This window comes from Anopheles maculipalpis, chromosome X, assembly GCF_943734695.1.
Source record: "Anopheles maculipalpis chromosome X, idAnoMacuDA_375_x, whole genome shotgun sequence".
In the NCBI taxonomy this organism is placed as follows: domain Eukaryota; kingdom Metazoa; phylum Arthropoda; class Insecta; order Diptera; family Culicidae; genus Anopheles; species Anopheles maculipalpis.
In genome coordinates, this window is record NC_064870.1 from 11,306,293 (window position 1) to 11,322,880 (window position 16,588).

Consider the following 16,588-nt stretch of genomic DNA (forward strand, 5'->3'; position numbering starts at 1 on the left):
GGCAATTTTATTATCTTTAGCTGCTGCAAGGCGACCATGTTCGAAAACATTGTATCCCAGTCTACGGCGACGTTGATCAGTTTAATTTCCAGACACAGCCGTTCCAAGTTTGGAAACTCATTTGTCAAGAGACACTCTCTGGCCTCTGGCGTTAACAATGTATGTAATGATTTCACGCGTTGAATATCAGGTATCTCTGCAAGGAAGTCATATTCCATTTGTAGCGGATGTAGTTCGATCGGCGTATGAAACTGTACATGCTGCAGTTTTGGTGCGTTGAAGCGAATGGCGCCCCGATTGATAACCTGGACGCTGTTATTGCAAGTGTGCTCTACGTATGTGAGGTGCTCCAAATTCGGCATTTCCAACATCCCATCATTCTGCGGTATAAGCGATTTACCATCCACAAATATTGTCAGCTTACGGACTGTTTCGAACAGGTATGGCAATTCTTGTGCTAGGTGTATTATGTTGCACGCGTGTGTATCCCGCACAACCAGCTCCTTTGTTTCAGGTGTGTTCTTCCACAGCGCTTGCAGGACTTTTTTTGCATAGTTATAGTGTGCCTGCTGGAATTTCCTATCTATATTTATAGCGATACTGCTGTACATTCGATTGCTTTTCTCTAGCAAACGATAACTAATGAATCTCTGGGCTTTTTTTTGGGGACTCATTTTCCTATCGACACGTTTTTTTGCGGGAAAAACTCGGGTTAACCTCAGTACTGTTTTGGGATTCGTATCTTTACGAAATGTCACCGCATCGAAACGCCTGCAGGTGAGACTGAGACTTTTGCGATCAGCCAGTGACAGGTTATCGGTTATCATGAACAGCATTTCATTTGGAAGATCCAAAATATGACGCGGCATTTCTGGCGAGCTAAAATGTAAGAGTGACAAAGGTAGAGAATGATCAACATCAGTCGTTAGTTTACAAATCATCAATGCAGTCAAATATCGTGTGCTCATAGCATCATACAAGTGAAACAATCATTTAAAATTGGCTCAATCATTGAAATGGCTCTAAAATAATAGACTTTTGAAAATCTCTCTCCTTATCATACACCGGCATACACAGAAGGGAATTTTCCTACAAGCGGACTTAGCGGCCGCGAGAGGTCGCTAATGCTTGAACGCTCCTCTCTCCCTCGCTGTGCTGCATGTCAAATATACTACCCACCCTTCCCCGCGCACACAGCTATTCAGGTGTCACTCAATTCCCGAAGGGCAGCAACATATTTCTTTGCCGTTTTGGCAAAACTAAATATTCGCGAGTAAGCGAAGCTTTCTGCATACCAAAAACCCTTGTATAATTTTTATTTTCCACCCAAGCGAAGCCTACTGTTGCTTCCGAATGTCAAAGTTCTGAACATCAGCGGACAAAATTACATTTTCAGCGAAGTAACAAATTCTCTTCACTCAACACTCCACATGAAACAACCTCACATTACAATTTTACACAATTACCTCAAATTATCCAAAGAAATTAACGAAGAATTACCTCAATAATCCGAATTCCTTAACTACTTGCACACGCGTGCTGTACAGACAACTTACCGCAGAAAACTGAACAGATCTATGGCCTATGTAGCAGTGTATATGTGTACGAGATTCAACACCACCACACACACACCAGCAAAGTAAACGTGCAAAATCTTCACCCCATCCCACTATACACTCGCGAAGTATACGTAATCCTCCAACACACACACAATCCTCCAACACACACACACTCGCAAAACGGGATCAGTGGCGGCCCTGGCCTGGTGAAAATGAGGTTCATTTCATCATGAACTCTTTTTCTTTTTTTATGCTCTGTCTCCCTCTTCTCGGACTTTGTGAAGTGATTGGATATAGAATGTGATGCTTTTTTCATGTGATCTCTGTGATATTGTTAACAAGATCTACGTTTTTCGTCGAGAAAATGCTCGTGCCGAAATTGGATGGTTTCGATCCTGGTAACAATCCGAGCGAGAAAATATATGAAATCCTCTCGGCTTGTTCTTTGCTCTTCACAATCCATTCACTCGAGAACAAGCCTAAATGAACAGCTAGTTCACTCAAAACCAGTCGATATGAATCGCTGGACTGAAGTACAAACCGAAATGAATCATTTAAAATGAAATGAACCTCATTGTCACCAGGGATTGCAGCACTGATAATTATGCCTCCTATCGGCAGTCCTGTTAGCGAACACTAAATTTTGGTGCATCGGAAGAAAACCCGTGCCACAGATATACTAAACTTGCGGTGTGATGGTAATTACACTGTTTGGCTCAACGTAAGAAACCGCTTGCCATTGCCAACAGTTCCAGAAAAAACGCGTGCTTAGAATTAGGTTAAAATCTAGTATGAAGAAATTGTTGTATAACCTCAGTGGCGAACAAAGATATGAAAATAATTGATATATTTTGAGTATGACGGCTTGTGCCGTATTGTCTAAAAAAAATAATTATTAATATTATAATTATAGGTGTGGCAACACAGATCGAAATGCATTCCAATTCAATACTTATGTCTTCTGCCAGGCGTTTTGTGAATAATCGCAGAAATCCACATCGCATTCGCTCCTACGTGTCCCATGGAGCGATTATTGCTGCGCTCCGAAATATGTGGCCTTTTTTGTTGAACATTAAGCCAGTTTGTTTGGGTCTCCTTCCTTACTCTTATCCATTAATCCATATGTAAAACTTTTAGTGATAGAATTTTTATCAAATCATAAAACTTGCAGCGATAGTGTAGCAAGTTCTGGGTGTAATTTTGAAAATTTTCAATCGAGTAATCTAGTACTCATTGGAGGCAGGCACACTTACCTTTCTTTGCTCGCTCCCTTCTTTTCTTCGCTCGCAGCGCTCGCTTGCTCGCTCCCTGTGGCTAAGCAACGACGACACGCGCTTGGGCGGTACACTTACGTTCTTTGATATATAGACGATTTTAAAGACCCTTTCGATTTTAAAACTTTGTATTGGAGTCGGATTGATCCGACTCCGGGAAAAATGAGGATTTACTTATCATTAGTTTGGACTCCACCAAAGGAGAAAAGAATTATTATTACTACTATTATGAATATCATTATTCAGCAAGATGTCTTAGGCTTAGAAAAGTATAATCTTAAAAAAAAAAACTTACATATTAATAAGGAATAGGGAAAACGAACACAAAGGATTACTAAGAGTTACGGAAACTACGGAAACTGGGTTACGGAGAGTAAATGTCGATATGTTGAAGTCGAACAGGTCGGCAAATTTGTTTATAAAGATGTTTACTTTTTTAACTAAAGATAACACTGAAGAATGACGGAACAGTGCATATTCCTTTATAAGACTATAAGTGGGACCATTAACGCCCCGTCTGTTCTTAATGCGATAAACATCTTAGCTTAGCAATACGGCCTGACCGTCCCTTATGAATAAAAAAAAAACAGCTCCTAGCAGATCGTGAGAAGGTGGGCAACTACCAAGACCAGAATTCAGAAGTAAAACATTTAGTGCTAGCGGCACTGCCATCATGCCAATGGTGCACTCTTATACCCATCTAGAATTCGAAGTATATTCCGCGCCTGATGATCAATCAACTCAAAAATAGTTTAAGACAAGAAAAAATAGTTTTAGAAAGGCAGATAGTCAGGAATCAAAATCAATGGAAGAGTAAAAATGATTGAACCATCTCAAACACGAGAGAAGATTATTCTTCTTCTTGGCTTAACGACCTCTAAGGTCACGCCAGCCATCGAAATGGCTTACTAGACTTCTCCGATGTCACGTAGTTGGATAGTCAGTCCTCACTTCGGGGGGATGGGATTTGAACCCCGGTCCTGCCGTTTGAAGACCGGCGGCGTTGTCGCCAAACCACCTCAATGCCGCTCAATGAAAGAAGAGGATTATTATTACAATAAACAGTACGTCGCGTTTCCAAGGCCAAAGGATCTCTAGGACGAAGGAATCGTGAAGGAATACACAGGAAAGTAGATCTTAAACATCTGTAAATCCAAGCTATAAGCCACCTAGAAAAGATGCTTGAGCCACATAACGCCTTTGACTTGACGAGTTGACTTGACCAGAAGTTGTCTGGGATCTTACAACGGTTCTTTCTTCCTTGCATATTCTCAATTCTAGTTGCACCCGCATTAGTGGACGGACACCAAACAACACTTGCGTACTCCAGGACGGAGGGCACAAGACTGCAGTACAATGTCCGAAGACAAGTGGGATCCCAAAAATCAACAGTGGAATAGGACTCATGTAGAGTCCTGTTGCCTTTCTGTATGACTTCGTCGACATGTTCTTTGAACTTCAACCTGTCTTCAAGTATCACTCCAAGTACACGAATAGAAGTAACACAAACAAATGAAGTTTGGGATGGTGAATAATTGAAAGAAAAAAGAACTACGAGAACGAGAGAAGGAATTGATAGAACACTTAGAAATGATCTTATTTCTTGAAAATGAAACCGTCTGGACAATCATTTCGGGCTATCTGTGTCCCTGCTTCTAAAGGCCTAAATAATCCGAGAATAGCGTAATAGAGAATAAGCGAGAGGTTCATGTGCTAGCTCGTGAGGATCGTGAGCTCAAGGGTACTACCATATAGTTGGCCGTTTTATCAATCTGCACCATATCCATACTGAACTTCGCCAATTCGTACAACCTTAATTAATAACCTTTATTTGAAGATATTATCACTAAACAAATGGTTGAAGAACCAACCTACAAATGACGGTACAATGCATTCTATTACTTTACATCAGTGAATAGTACACCAATATCCAGTCACCCGCTATTTTGGATATTTGCTTACGTCATGGAAACCGTTTCACCTTGCGTTATAGGTTCAGAAACGATGTGTCCAAAAAAAAAACAAGCTCTACCCATGCAATACTACCCGGCCACACCTAGATAATGTGAAATGTGCCGGCAATGGGCCCGACCATAACGCAGGACGGAAGCCAAGCTATAATGAATGGGTTTCTAAGTGTGTATCTTGGGCGATACCACTGCGCTGGGGCCAGGAGCCTACCATCACAGAACCTTAAGCGCACCAATAAACAACGCGCTGAACGAGTGGAAGTGGAGGCTTCTGCAGTGAGCCCTGTGTGGCCACACCTAAACATTCAAAGAACGGATATTTAAGGTTCGCCAAGAACAACTTTTCCACAAATTCAACAGCTAACTGTACGGATAGCCGCAGTTGTATGAAAATGTCTGTTTTTGTGTTTGTTGTTGTTGGTTAAGTTTTTGGACAAATTTTAAACAGTCAATTAGGTTGGTTCTAGTGCTGGCAGGGGGAAAGAAAAGAAACCAGCAAAAGGGATACTCAAACGGGCACAAAAAAAAGGGGGTGGAAAATTTATGACCATACGTGTCCTAGTGGTGGTCGGACGGGTTATTTTTGTTTTTCATCGGTATCATCATTATCACGCGTCATTGATAGGCTGGGCTTGGTCCGGTCCGGTAAAGTGATTGTTTTTTTGACGGGCAAAGGAGGGCAAATCCTGGCAAAGGAGGGGGGAAAAAACAACCCAAACGAAGTAGTGGAATCATCCCCATGGCCTCGTTTGGGGTGCAGAAAACTGCCGTGCAAAGCATCAGTTTGTGCGCGAGAAACAAAACACCATGCCGTGTTCGTGGAGGTGAGGTTTTTATCGTCTTCTTTTCGATTAATTACATTATGTTATTAAAAAAATAAAATAAAATAAAAGGAGAGAAATGTTCGGTAGTAGGAACCTTCAAGTTTGATACGAATAGAAAGATAGTTTCTAAGTTTCTAAAGAGTCTCTTTTTTATTATGAGAATTATAGAGATTTTGGGCGTTAGGGACTCTTTCGTTTGTTAACAATATAATAGTAATTGTTTCATTCTTTCCATCTATTTGATTATTATTATTTTGCATCCTTGGTATAGATTTGGATGAGGATAGTGGATACGGGAATTAGGGTTACAGTGGATTTAATAAAATGGATGAGTTGCTACTTATAACCTCGGGTGCTTCAGATGTTGCAAGAGAGAAAATTATTTCTCCCGGTCCCGGAGTATGTTCCTCGGTGAGTTGTATGGTAACTCTGACCTTACCTTTGTGACAGTCCAGGGGTCTCCAAACTACGGCCCTCCCATGCGGCCCACCAAGCTTTCAATAGATTTTCCCTCAGCTGCGACTATTCCACTCAATTTTCATCTAAATTTTAGGTAATAGCTCACTCACTAACATTGCGAAACATAATATCAAGAATTTGTACAAAAATTTTGAAAAGAAAGCGATCAGTGAGAAGCATCGATATGATAAGATCGGTCTAGAACTGGATCAGAGGAAGCCCTGATGCCCAAGGCCTACAAATTATCAACCGAACGATGAATGATTTAATACAGGGGTCTCCAAACTAATAATCCCATGCGGCACGGAAAACTTTCGATTTTGTTTGTTAACACACATTTTCTCAGGGATCCCTTACTGATCATTTGTCTCGTACATTTTACAATACATAAAGAGTAATTTCAGTCCATTTCACTCACTTGCTCGAGGTAGTGAAACATATACGCTCTATTAGTATAAACGAAATAGCTAGAGCTAGATTAACAGAAAAAAAGTGCAAAAAACTTTGCATATTTTTCAATTGAAATGGACGAATCCTTGGACATTTCATCAACCTCGCAGCTTCTTGTGTTCATCAGAGGATTGGATGAAAACCTGAATGTATTACAAGAATTGGCTGCCATGCATAGCATGTATGGTACTGTTACCGGGGAAGATTTTTTCGCCAAGCAGGTTAAAACTTTTTCGGAATACAATTTAGATTGGAGTAATTTTAGTTGTTTAACTGTTGATGGAGGAAAAACTATGAGTGGTGTTAAAAAAGGTTTGGTTGGATTAGTGAAGGAGGAGTGCAAAAAAAGAAATGTTCCTCAGCCTATGTTCATCCACCGTTCATCCAGCAAGCGTTGTGCGCTAAATATTTAAATATTAGCTGTGTACTTCATCCCGTAGTTAAAATAGTGAATTTCATTCGATCACACGGTCTGAATCATAGACAGTTTACAAACTATTTGAATTACAAAGAATGCTTGAAATAAGAAAAAATGTTACGGAGTTACTAGAATCAAAGGGCAAACCAGAACAATTGCTACGTGATGAAAACTGGCTATGGAAATTGGCATTTACAGCAGACCTAACAACTCACTTGAATTTACTGAATCTTAAACTTCAAGGACAGGACAATCTTATTTCCGACTTGTACACTCATATTAAGACATTCAGACTAAAACTCAGGTTAGTTTTAGAACAGCTACATATAATACACATTTTCCAGAGTGTCAAAAATTTAAAGGACAAGCAAAGGCAGAATTCCCAGTTGATTCTGCATTTGATTTAATGACCAACCTGCAAAAGCAGTTCAGTGAAAGTTTTTCAGAAGTAGACGAAAAGGGTAAAAAGTAAAGTAAAGTAATAAAGAGTAATAAATCCATTCGAAGCAGTTGTTTTGGATTGTCCCAATGAATTGCAGTTGGAGTTCATCGAATGTCAAGCGAAACCTGAAAGATAAATTTAAAGAAGGACTAACTGATTTATACAAATCTTTGCCGAAAAAAGATTTTCCAAACATGAGGGATTTTGCTTGTAAGTACATTTCACTGTTCGGAACAACATATTTGTGCGAACAAACATTTTCTCGAATGAAATACGTAAAGAATAATTTGAGATCCAACTGAACGGACAAACACATGGAATCTATACTGACGATAGGAACGTTAAATTTGAAACCCGAATTATCCCAAATGAATTCAACTAAAACGTTCAAGAAATCAAGACAATATGAAATACAGTGACAATGTAAAATAAAGAACTGTAAAGACATGAATAAAGAACAAATATTGTGAGTATAATTTTGCCTTGAACCTATTTTATAAAATTATTTCAAATCAGCTGTTTCATTATTTAAAATTATAATTATTATCTCACTCAACCACATCCAACACCACCCTCTCCGCCCCCCTCCCCTCACCATCCAAATTGAATGCAATATTATTTTTGCAGATGATGGCCCTCAGCTGCGGCTATTCCACTCAAAGCGGCCCGCCATCTAAAAAGTTTGGAGACCCCTGTGATAGTCGAATAGGTTACTTAGGTGAATTAAATTCATCTCGAGTTTATTTTAGTTTAAATTAGTTAAGTGTGTTTTGTTTTTTTTTCGTCTTTTAAACCTTTTCGCACAAGTGAGCTTTTCAAAAAAAAATTCATTTAATTTTTTTCTGAGCTTTAGATGATGAGCTTTAGAATAGAGCTGAGGGATGCCTCGCAGAACAGGGATGCTTCGCTGGACCACGGGGCCTCCTCGAACCAGGATGGGGGGGGGGGGGGGGGGATAGAGATACATCTTCTTGGTTATTACTTGAGTTTTTCTGTTGAAAGCATTTGTTGAAATTTGAACCAGTTTTTTAAACTGTTACAAATGTTGTAACATTTGACCGAGTCCTGTATAACCGACAGTTCGAAACTCTTCTTAGTGAGTCTGACACTGAATCCGAAACCATTCCGTACTACACGCAGGTTCGTTGTCTGTCGTGCTATAAGGTCCGCAAAACATTCTGTACAGTTTTAACCAGAAATCACCTTGTTCTTGAAAATTGAGCTTGAACGTAATGAGCACATTACAGGACAACAATTCAACGATCTTCTTCAACGATCTAAAATTTAAAATTTCCAGGTAAAAAATCAGTTTATAACAGATGTGTACGACACATTTGAAGCGTTTGTGGCAAAGCTGGAATTATTGGAATCCCATAATATTCTACCCAACGAACTGATGCAGTTTCTAACCTGCGCTAGAATTCAAACTAAGTTCGAAGGTTCGAATTTTGTCAAATACGTTTCCAAAAGAAATGAGTTTGAAAGCAGATTTGTTGATTTCAAAGACTAGCTAGATAGACTAGATAGACTTGCTGACATCACGCAGTTGGATAGTCACAGTCCTCACTTCGGGGGAACGGGATTTCCAGATGGGATTTCAACTCCGGTACTGCCGTTTAAAGACCTTTGCCGTTATCGATCGGGTGGTAACCCTTACATATACACAGAAATCAGCTTATTTCTTGTTTCCTTATTTTTTTTTTACAGGGCGACGCAGGACTTGAGTACATGTTCAAGTTTGGTTATACGATCGTGCTTGTGACGATCGCCATTATGATTTGGGCATCGCTAGCACGGGCCCGCGAAATCGACACGCAAAGCCACCCACCGTGTGCGTTTAATCCATTGTGTTCCTGCTCGAAGAGTGCACCAGACCTCGGCATCGTCAACTGCCGTGATGTGCTGTTTCCAGCCGTACCGAAAATCATTAACAGTTCTAAGGTATCTAGCCGCTGGCAACCAGCCCGCACTCAACCCAACCTTGCTAACCAGCAGACGACTTTCCTTTGCAGCTGTTCATGCTCACGATGGACCGGACAGGCTTACGGGAGCTGGAACCATACTTCCTGCAGTCGACCGGGCTTTACAGGTTAGCGATCACGAACAATCCACTGACGGAGCTGCCGGACGAAGCGTTCTACGGGCTGGAACGCACCCTGTGGGAGCTGGTGCTGGAGCACAACCAGCTAGTAGACATACCGTCGCGCACGATCCGTGATTTGCGCAAGTTGCGTTTGCTGAGCTTGCGGGACAACGATATTTCCACCGTTGCGCCGGATGCATTCCGTGGCGTAGAGAGCACGCTGCAAAACTTGGTGCTGGCCGACAACTCTATCACACAGCTGGCGGCGAACACTTTAGCTGGGTTACCCAACCTAGAAACGCTCGATTTGTCCGGGAATGGGTTAATCCAGCTGGATGCGGCCGTGTTTCGTGACGGGCTGGGCAAGTTGACGAAGCTGCTGTTGGCGGACAATCTGCTGCAACACGTCCCGTACGAGGCGGTGAGCGTGTTGAGCCGTCTACGTACGCTCGATCTTTCCCGCAATCGTTTACAGGATCTGTCGCAGGATGACGATGAGCAGCAGGGGATGCCCGGTGGTAGCTTTCGTTTGACGCTTGATACGCTCAATTTAAGCTACAATGAAATGGAAACACTGCCTGCCGCATCCTTCACACAGTTTGATACAGCGAACGTTACGCTGCTGGATGGTAATCCGCTCACCCTGGTCGAGGATAATGCGTTCCGATCGGCGAAAATACGCGAGCTTTACGTGCGGCATTGCGATTTGGATCACATACAGCCGGAAGCATTCTCGGGGCTGGAGAACTATCTGCAGGTGCTCGATCTGTCCGGCAACAATCTTACCGTCGTGGCTGACAATCTGTTTAGTGGGTTCGATAATCTGAGGTAAGGCTTCGCTGTTGTAAGTTATTGCCATTTATCAGTTCCGAGGAAATAGGTGTGTGAGCAAAACTTGCTTCTTTCGTTTTGCAGATACCTGAACGTCAAGGACAACCTGTTGAGCCATCCGGACCAGCGGAATGCATCTCCCTTTGCACGGTTGAACCTGCACCGGCTGGAAGCGGTTGGGCAGCGGAACCAACCAATCGCACTGGCAGATCTGGGTAGCATGCGTAACTTGCGTTCGCTTACCATTTCGCACCTTCCCTCCACCAGCCTCGGTCCGGACGATTTTGCCAACTTTAGTCCCGAGCTGGAGGAGCTTCGTCTGAACCGAGCATCGCTCAAAGTGATCAAGGGGCACGCATTTACACACGTCCGTGGTCTCAAGCGACTCGATCTGAGCGAAAATCGCATCGACTCAATCGAACCGGACGCATTCACCGATGTGGGACATTCGCTAGTGTCGCTCCGTGCATCGCACGGACTTGGTGCGCAATTGGTTGTGTTTCCGATCGACGCATTTCGTAAGCTTACCGCACTGGAGGCACTCGATTTGAGCAACAATCGGCTGAAGGCGGTCGGTGATACCGCCTTCCATCTGCTCCGCAATCTGGTCAGTCTCGAGCTGCACGACAACCAGATCGATACGCTTGCCAAGGGTACGTTCCAGGCGGACATACACACGAAGCTGATGATGATTTCGCTAAGTTATAACAACATCAAACAGCTGTTTACACACACGTTTGTCGATCTGGAGGAGCTGGAGGCTCTGCTGCTCGAGGACAATCGAATCGAAACGATTGAAAAGCGTACCTTTATGAACCTGGGCAATTTGAAGCTGATCAATCTGCGGGGCAATCGACTAACCAAGATTGCGGATGAAGCGTTCCAGGTAGGGGAAGAGCATCGCTGTTAGTGATGCGTAAATCCTTATTTTTAGGATTAATCCGACTCCAAGGTATTCCGGATTTACTCCGAAACAATTGCTCGTTACTAATCGGAAGTTTATTATCAGTTGACTCCAGAATAACCCAGAGTAGCCTCCGGATTATTGTGGAGTAATTACTCCGGAGCCAGCTACAGGATTACTCCGGAGTATACTCCGGTTTTTATACGTCGCAGTCGATGTTCTCATCACTAATCGCTAATCGGTAGCCTCTTTCATTATCCGTTCTAATATGTGTGTGTGTGTGTGTGTGTTTTACTCGCTGTCACAGAACTTGCCGGAGCTGGAGAAATTGGATCTAGCGTACAACTCGCTTGCTGCATTCGATTTCATGTATCTAGATCAGGTAATGCCGGAACCGATTGCAAGATCCTGCAAACTGACCCTCTATTCGTATCCAATGCTTACAGGTTGGCTCACTGACGTCGCTGGAGGTCGACGTAAGCCACAACAAGATCAAAACGCTTGGCATCGTAGAAAACGTCACCGACCCGTCAAGTGGCCATGGCAGTCGCGAGCAGCAGCAGCAGCAGCAGCAACAACAACACCAGCCCACTATACACTCCAATATCCGTTCGCTCGATTTTTCCAACAACAACATCTCCCGGATAGTGCCTGGCTACTTCCGCCCAGCGGAACTATCACTGATGAAGCTGGTGCTAAGCAGCAACAAGCTGTCTACGATTACGCGCGAATTGTTCGGCACCATTCCACATCTGCATTGGCTCGATCTGGCCGACAACGAGATAACTGAGCTAGAGTACGACACACTGCGAAGTACCCGTAAGCTGCAGGTGCTAAAGCTCTCCCACAATCTGCTTACCGAGGTACCATCCGAACTGTTCCGCAACGTGAACAGTTTGCGCGTGCTAGAGCTAGCGCACAACAGCCTGAAGTATCTGCCGGACAATCTACTGCTAAGCGAAGGGCTGGAGCGGCTGGACGTGTCCCACAACCAGCTCACGAAGATACCGGTCACCGCACTGTCGAACATGGCCGCACTGTCGTTGTGCGAGTTGGACCTCAGCCACAATCACATCGGTGCCATCCACAGTATCGATTTGAGCAACAAATTTCGCGTGAGTCTTGGTCGGAGTCGCCTCTAATCCCTGCACCGAAAACCCTCCTCGATCCCGATCGGTGATGACACTTGATCAATCTTCCGCTTCCTCCCCGTCCGATATCTGTTTCTTATTTGCGAACCACTTCTCTTTTTTTTTGTTATACCTCCCGGGGGTGTTACCTCTTCCTCTGATCCTCTTGCATACATCTGTGCGGATGTTTTTGACATAAGAAATATTACGGTTACTGAGGCTGTTATACTATCCGCTGTCAGAAGTCACTCTATCCATCATTATGGAAATCTTGCTAGTTGGTCCCTATCTTTAAGAAGGGCAACCGTAATGTTGTATCTAATTTCCAGAGAATTGCTAACCAATATGTATTGTCCAAATCCCTTGAGTATGTTGTACCATTCTCAACTTAGTCCCTGTGTGTGGAACCAATTAATTCGATCGATCGATCCGTTATGTACATCCTCATGTGCTTTGTTCTTATGTTGTACTCCCATGTACTAGATGTTGGCCGTCAAATCGATGTAATTTACAGCGATTTTTAAGCCGCATTTGATCGTGTCGTCCCTCATCGTACCCTCAATGTATAGCTTGAAAAATTGGGATTTCGAAATCCTCTTCATTCCTGGCTAAATTCTTATCCGTGTGCACGTTCCACCCGTGTTAAGTGCGGGGCTTCTTTCTCCGAACCTTTCACATATCCGTCTGGGGTGCCGCAAGGCAGTGTTTTGAGTCCTTTATTGTCCCTTGTTTGTCAACGATATTTGTGCTGCCCTTCCGTCTGATTGTTACCTCATGTTTGTAGCTAATCTTGAACTGAATCATCATATATCCTTGCCTTCCTATTGCTTGTTACTCCAAGATCATCTTCATTTCTTCTCTATCTGGTGCCGTGTCAACGGCCCTTCCTGTAGCCTCCCAAAATGTACTTTTATGTCATTGTGTCGCTGTGTCTGTGTGTAGAGCCCTCAAGGCTCTATATTGTAGTTGTGTGAGACCAATATTTTAATTATCAAGTATTGTTTGGCTCTCTCACCTTCATACTGAGATTTGAACGAATGCGCAAAAAAATTTTGTACATTTTGCATTCTGAAAGTTCACCAACTTCCGGGGGTCACCAACTTCCTTCCTAACCTATTCGATGTCAATCACTCTGGGGGTGGAAACTCTTGAGACAAGACGATCAAATGCCCAGGCCTTATTCATCTCCTCAATCCTTCGCCATGATATCGACGTTCTCAACCTACTTTCTTCACTCGTGTTTTCTCGCGTGTTTTCAGTCACTGTCTTGGTTGGACCTATCGCACAACCGGCTCGTACGGTTGGAGGATGCTGCCTTTGCGACCCTGCCGCGACTCTCCGTGCTCAATCTCTCCCACAACGACGAGCTGGAAGTGATGGGCAAAGCGTTTGTTGGGCTAGAAAACAGCCTGATCGAGCTGCTGCTCGCCAACGTTTCGCTCAGCTCGGTACCGGAGCTGTCGAATCCTTCGCTGCGTGCGCTAAAAATTTCTCACAACGATCTACCCTCGATTCCGCCGGAACTGGCGGCCAATATGACGTCCCTGAGGGTGTTGGACCTGTCGGAGAATGACCTCACCAGCGTACCGCTGATAACGCACTCCTTGCCGAATCTGAAGTACGTAAACTGGGACATCGTAAAATCCAACTAACACGAACATTGATCGAATCGCCTATCCACGGCTTTAAGCGAGGCGTCTTCTACATCCTACTTATTAGGAGGGTGCTGTGCGGACACGGAGCACTAATCGTATCCGTTTTGCTATCTTTTCCTGTTAGACATCTTTCCCTGTCGGGTAATCCCATTACATCGCTATCCAACACGAGCTTGCTAGGAGCGGCGGACACTTTGGAACATTTGGACATTGCCAATCTGAACCTGCACTCGATCGAGGTACACCGTTGCTCGCTGTTCTGTAGGAAATTTGAGCACACCCTAATGATACTAATGGTTCTTTCTGCACCACACAGACGGGAGTGCTGAACAAACTTCATTACCTGCGCTCGCTGCGAATATCGACCTTCCCGGCACTACCCAACTTTAATATCCCTCGCATACTGGAAAATGCGAACAATTTGCGCGAACTGTGGATAGAAGCCCCGAAACCGCCATCCAGCCATACCGCGGGTGGATCACCCGGAGCGACCGGCACCGCTTCGAAGGCCACGAAACCGATCGCCGTTCCTGCGACGGATTTGCGGCGCGAGATGGATGGTCTGCTACCCCGCAAGCTGCAACGCATTACGTTTGGCGGTACCGGCTTCAGCCGACTTTCCGACACCGTGCTCAAGGGTGTCCGTTCCGCTACGTTGTACTTCCGGCTGCACAACACATCGCTGGTCGCGCTGCCCGGCAACCTGTTCCGGCATATGGGGAAACCGGTGCGCAACGTCACCGTTACGATCGACGACGATAACGATCTGCTGCAGAGCGTACCCAACCCGAACACGGCACACTATCTAGCCCTGCCGGAGCACGTCTTCCTAATCGAGCTGGACATTGGTGGCAGCGTGCTGAACTGTGACTGTGAGATAGGGTAATGCCGTAATGACCTGAGCTAGTGCTGAAAATAGTATTATAATCAGCGTGTCAGGAATTTGAACGCATTTAACTCAAAAAATAGTAGCAAAAGTTGCTCTAATCGCTGCTACGTTTAACCATAGCTGAATGCAAAATTCCACAGTCGCCAAATTTGATTATATGGATCGAAACCCTGTGTATGAAGTTTTGAATCACTTTGTAGACATTTTTCATGTGGAAAGGGAAACGTTGCAAGCTTCTTTTGGAACTTTTTAATGATATAGTGGAATTATGTATTCAGTTAGGGGAAACGTGGTACGCGAAAGTGGAACTTAAAACATCATAAGGTAGAATTTCTGATGAGCGTTTGGAGCTCCCGTGTTAGAATGGCAAAATAGAAAATACTATCCAATAATTTGTTTACATTAGCACGACGTATCATTGACATTTAATGGTTTTACGTAAAAAATGGATCTAAATGAGTTCTAATCAGGACTATAAATAAGTTCGTGCGTTTGAAAATATTTTCTGTCGTTGATTATTACTTTTTCCCTTTTGGCAAATTACGCATTCATTCGAAAAAAAACAGAAGGTTTTTGAACGCTATATATACAACGATCCATATTTGCACTCCTCCAAAATTGGAAAAGTGCTGGTCTGCTAGACCATGTTGGATCGATCGGAAAAAATGATAATCAGAAGACGACATTTTTAGGCTGTATGGCGGGTAGATACCATTTCAGCGTTTTTAAATATTTTTAAGCCGCATGAGTTGTTCTTGAATATTCGGCCTGGGTGTCGATGATCCCTTGGCTTCATTTCGTACGGCACCCAAAGTCCTATCTTGCGGATCATCTCCATAATTTGGAAGCGTTGGCAAACGGCTGGCAGGGTTTGTTTTGCGTTTGTGAAGGATCTTCAGCGAGCGTTGCCTTGAAGTTCTCTAGAGAACTGAGATTGTTTCGATATCTCAATAAACGATTCCTCAACAACCGATTTAAGCACTACCTCACACCGACTGATATACGCATTCTTTTCCGTAGATGGATCGAGTTCTGGCAGCGCAAACGACGTCAGTACCTGTGCCCGGCCAATCCGTGGACCGAAACGAGCCTGACCAACTACTTCAAGCACACCACGCCGCTAGCGTACGCGAAGGGTTCCGACTGTGGCGATTCGGCCAACGAGCTGCGCCAGGCACGATGCAGCAACAAAAACAACGATCTGCTCCTGGAGGTGCTAAAGAAGGATCTGGAGTGTGGTTGGGGCAGCACCGGCAACCGGTTGGGCATTGTGCCGGCGATTGCGTTCGTGCTCGTGTTTATCGTACTGCTCATCTGACTCATGCGCTACCTGTTCCGGATGTACAGCGAATTCTACGACTACCTCGAGCAGCTCTACAGTGAACAGACGATCGGTGGCAATGGGTCCGCCGTTGTCGGCAGCTACCTGGACGACGGTTGCGATTACAGCAGTGAGCTGGACATAGAGCTTGAGGAGCTGTGAAGAGAAAAGGGTCCGAACCCCAACCACCCTTCCATTATCCTTATCATTATCATTAGCTTGCATTTTATGTTCTAGCATCTTTCGTCCTTGTCCTCGGTTTGCAGGATACAAATAGTAGCTGATGTATGTTTGATATTCCAACGAAGGGAACCACAGTCAAGCAGATGCAATTACGTTTTGGTCCGTGTCTCAGGTATCTTAAATAGAACTGACTGCC

The 16,588-nt window shown here is 44.0% G+C and overlaps 2 protein-coding genes across 2 annotated transcripts in view; both read left to right on the forward strand.

Annotated features, from left to right (window-relative positions):
• The window catches only part of LOC126561809 (neurobeachin), a 289,107-nt gene that overhangs the window by 146,572 nt on the left and 125,947 nt on the right, over positions 1-16,588 (forward strand). The window lies entirely within an intron of this gene.
• Positions 752-16,376, forward strand: LOC126563304 (chaoptin). The gene is made up of 10 exons (XM_050219938.1): positions 752-777; positions 9,064-9,337; positions 9,409-10,307; positions 10,395-11,196; positions 11,522-11,596; positions 11,661-12,329; positions 13,604-13,962; positions 14,124-14,238; positions 14,316-14,881; positions 15,909-16,376. Exons 1-10 carry the CDS (start codon positions 752-754, stop codon positions 16,204-16,206), a joined length of 4,083 nt encoding a protein of 1,360 aa, XP_050075895.1. The 3' UTR covers positions 16,207-16,376.

What these genes read in the sequence shown, in the direction of transcription:
- LOC126563304 (XM_050219938.1), top strand. Translation starts at nt 752, where the DNA reads ATGTCACCGCATCGAAACGCCTGCAG. An exon ending in TGAACCTGCACTCGATCGAG is followed by an intron (nt 14,239 to 14,315) that starts GTACACCGTTGC and finishes TGCACCACACAG; the next exon opens with ACGGGAGTGCTGAACAAACT. An exon ending in AACTGTGACTGTGAGATAGG is followed by an intron (nt 14,882 to 15,908) that starts GTAATGCCGTAA and finishes TCTTTTCCGTAG; the next exon opens with ATGGATCGAGTTCTGGCAGC.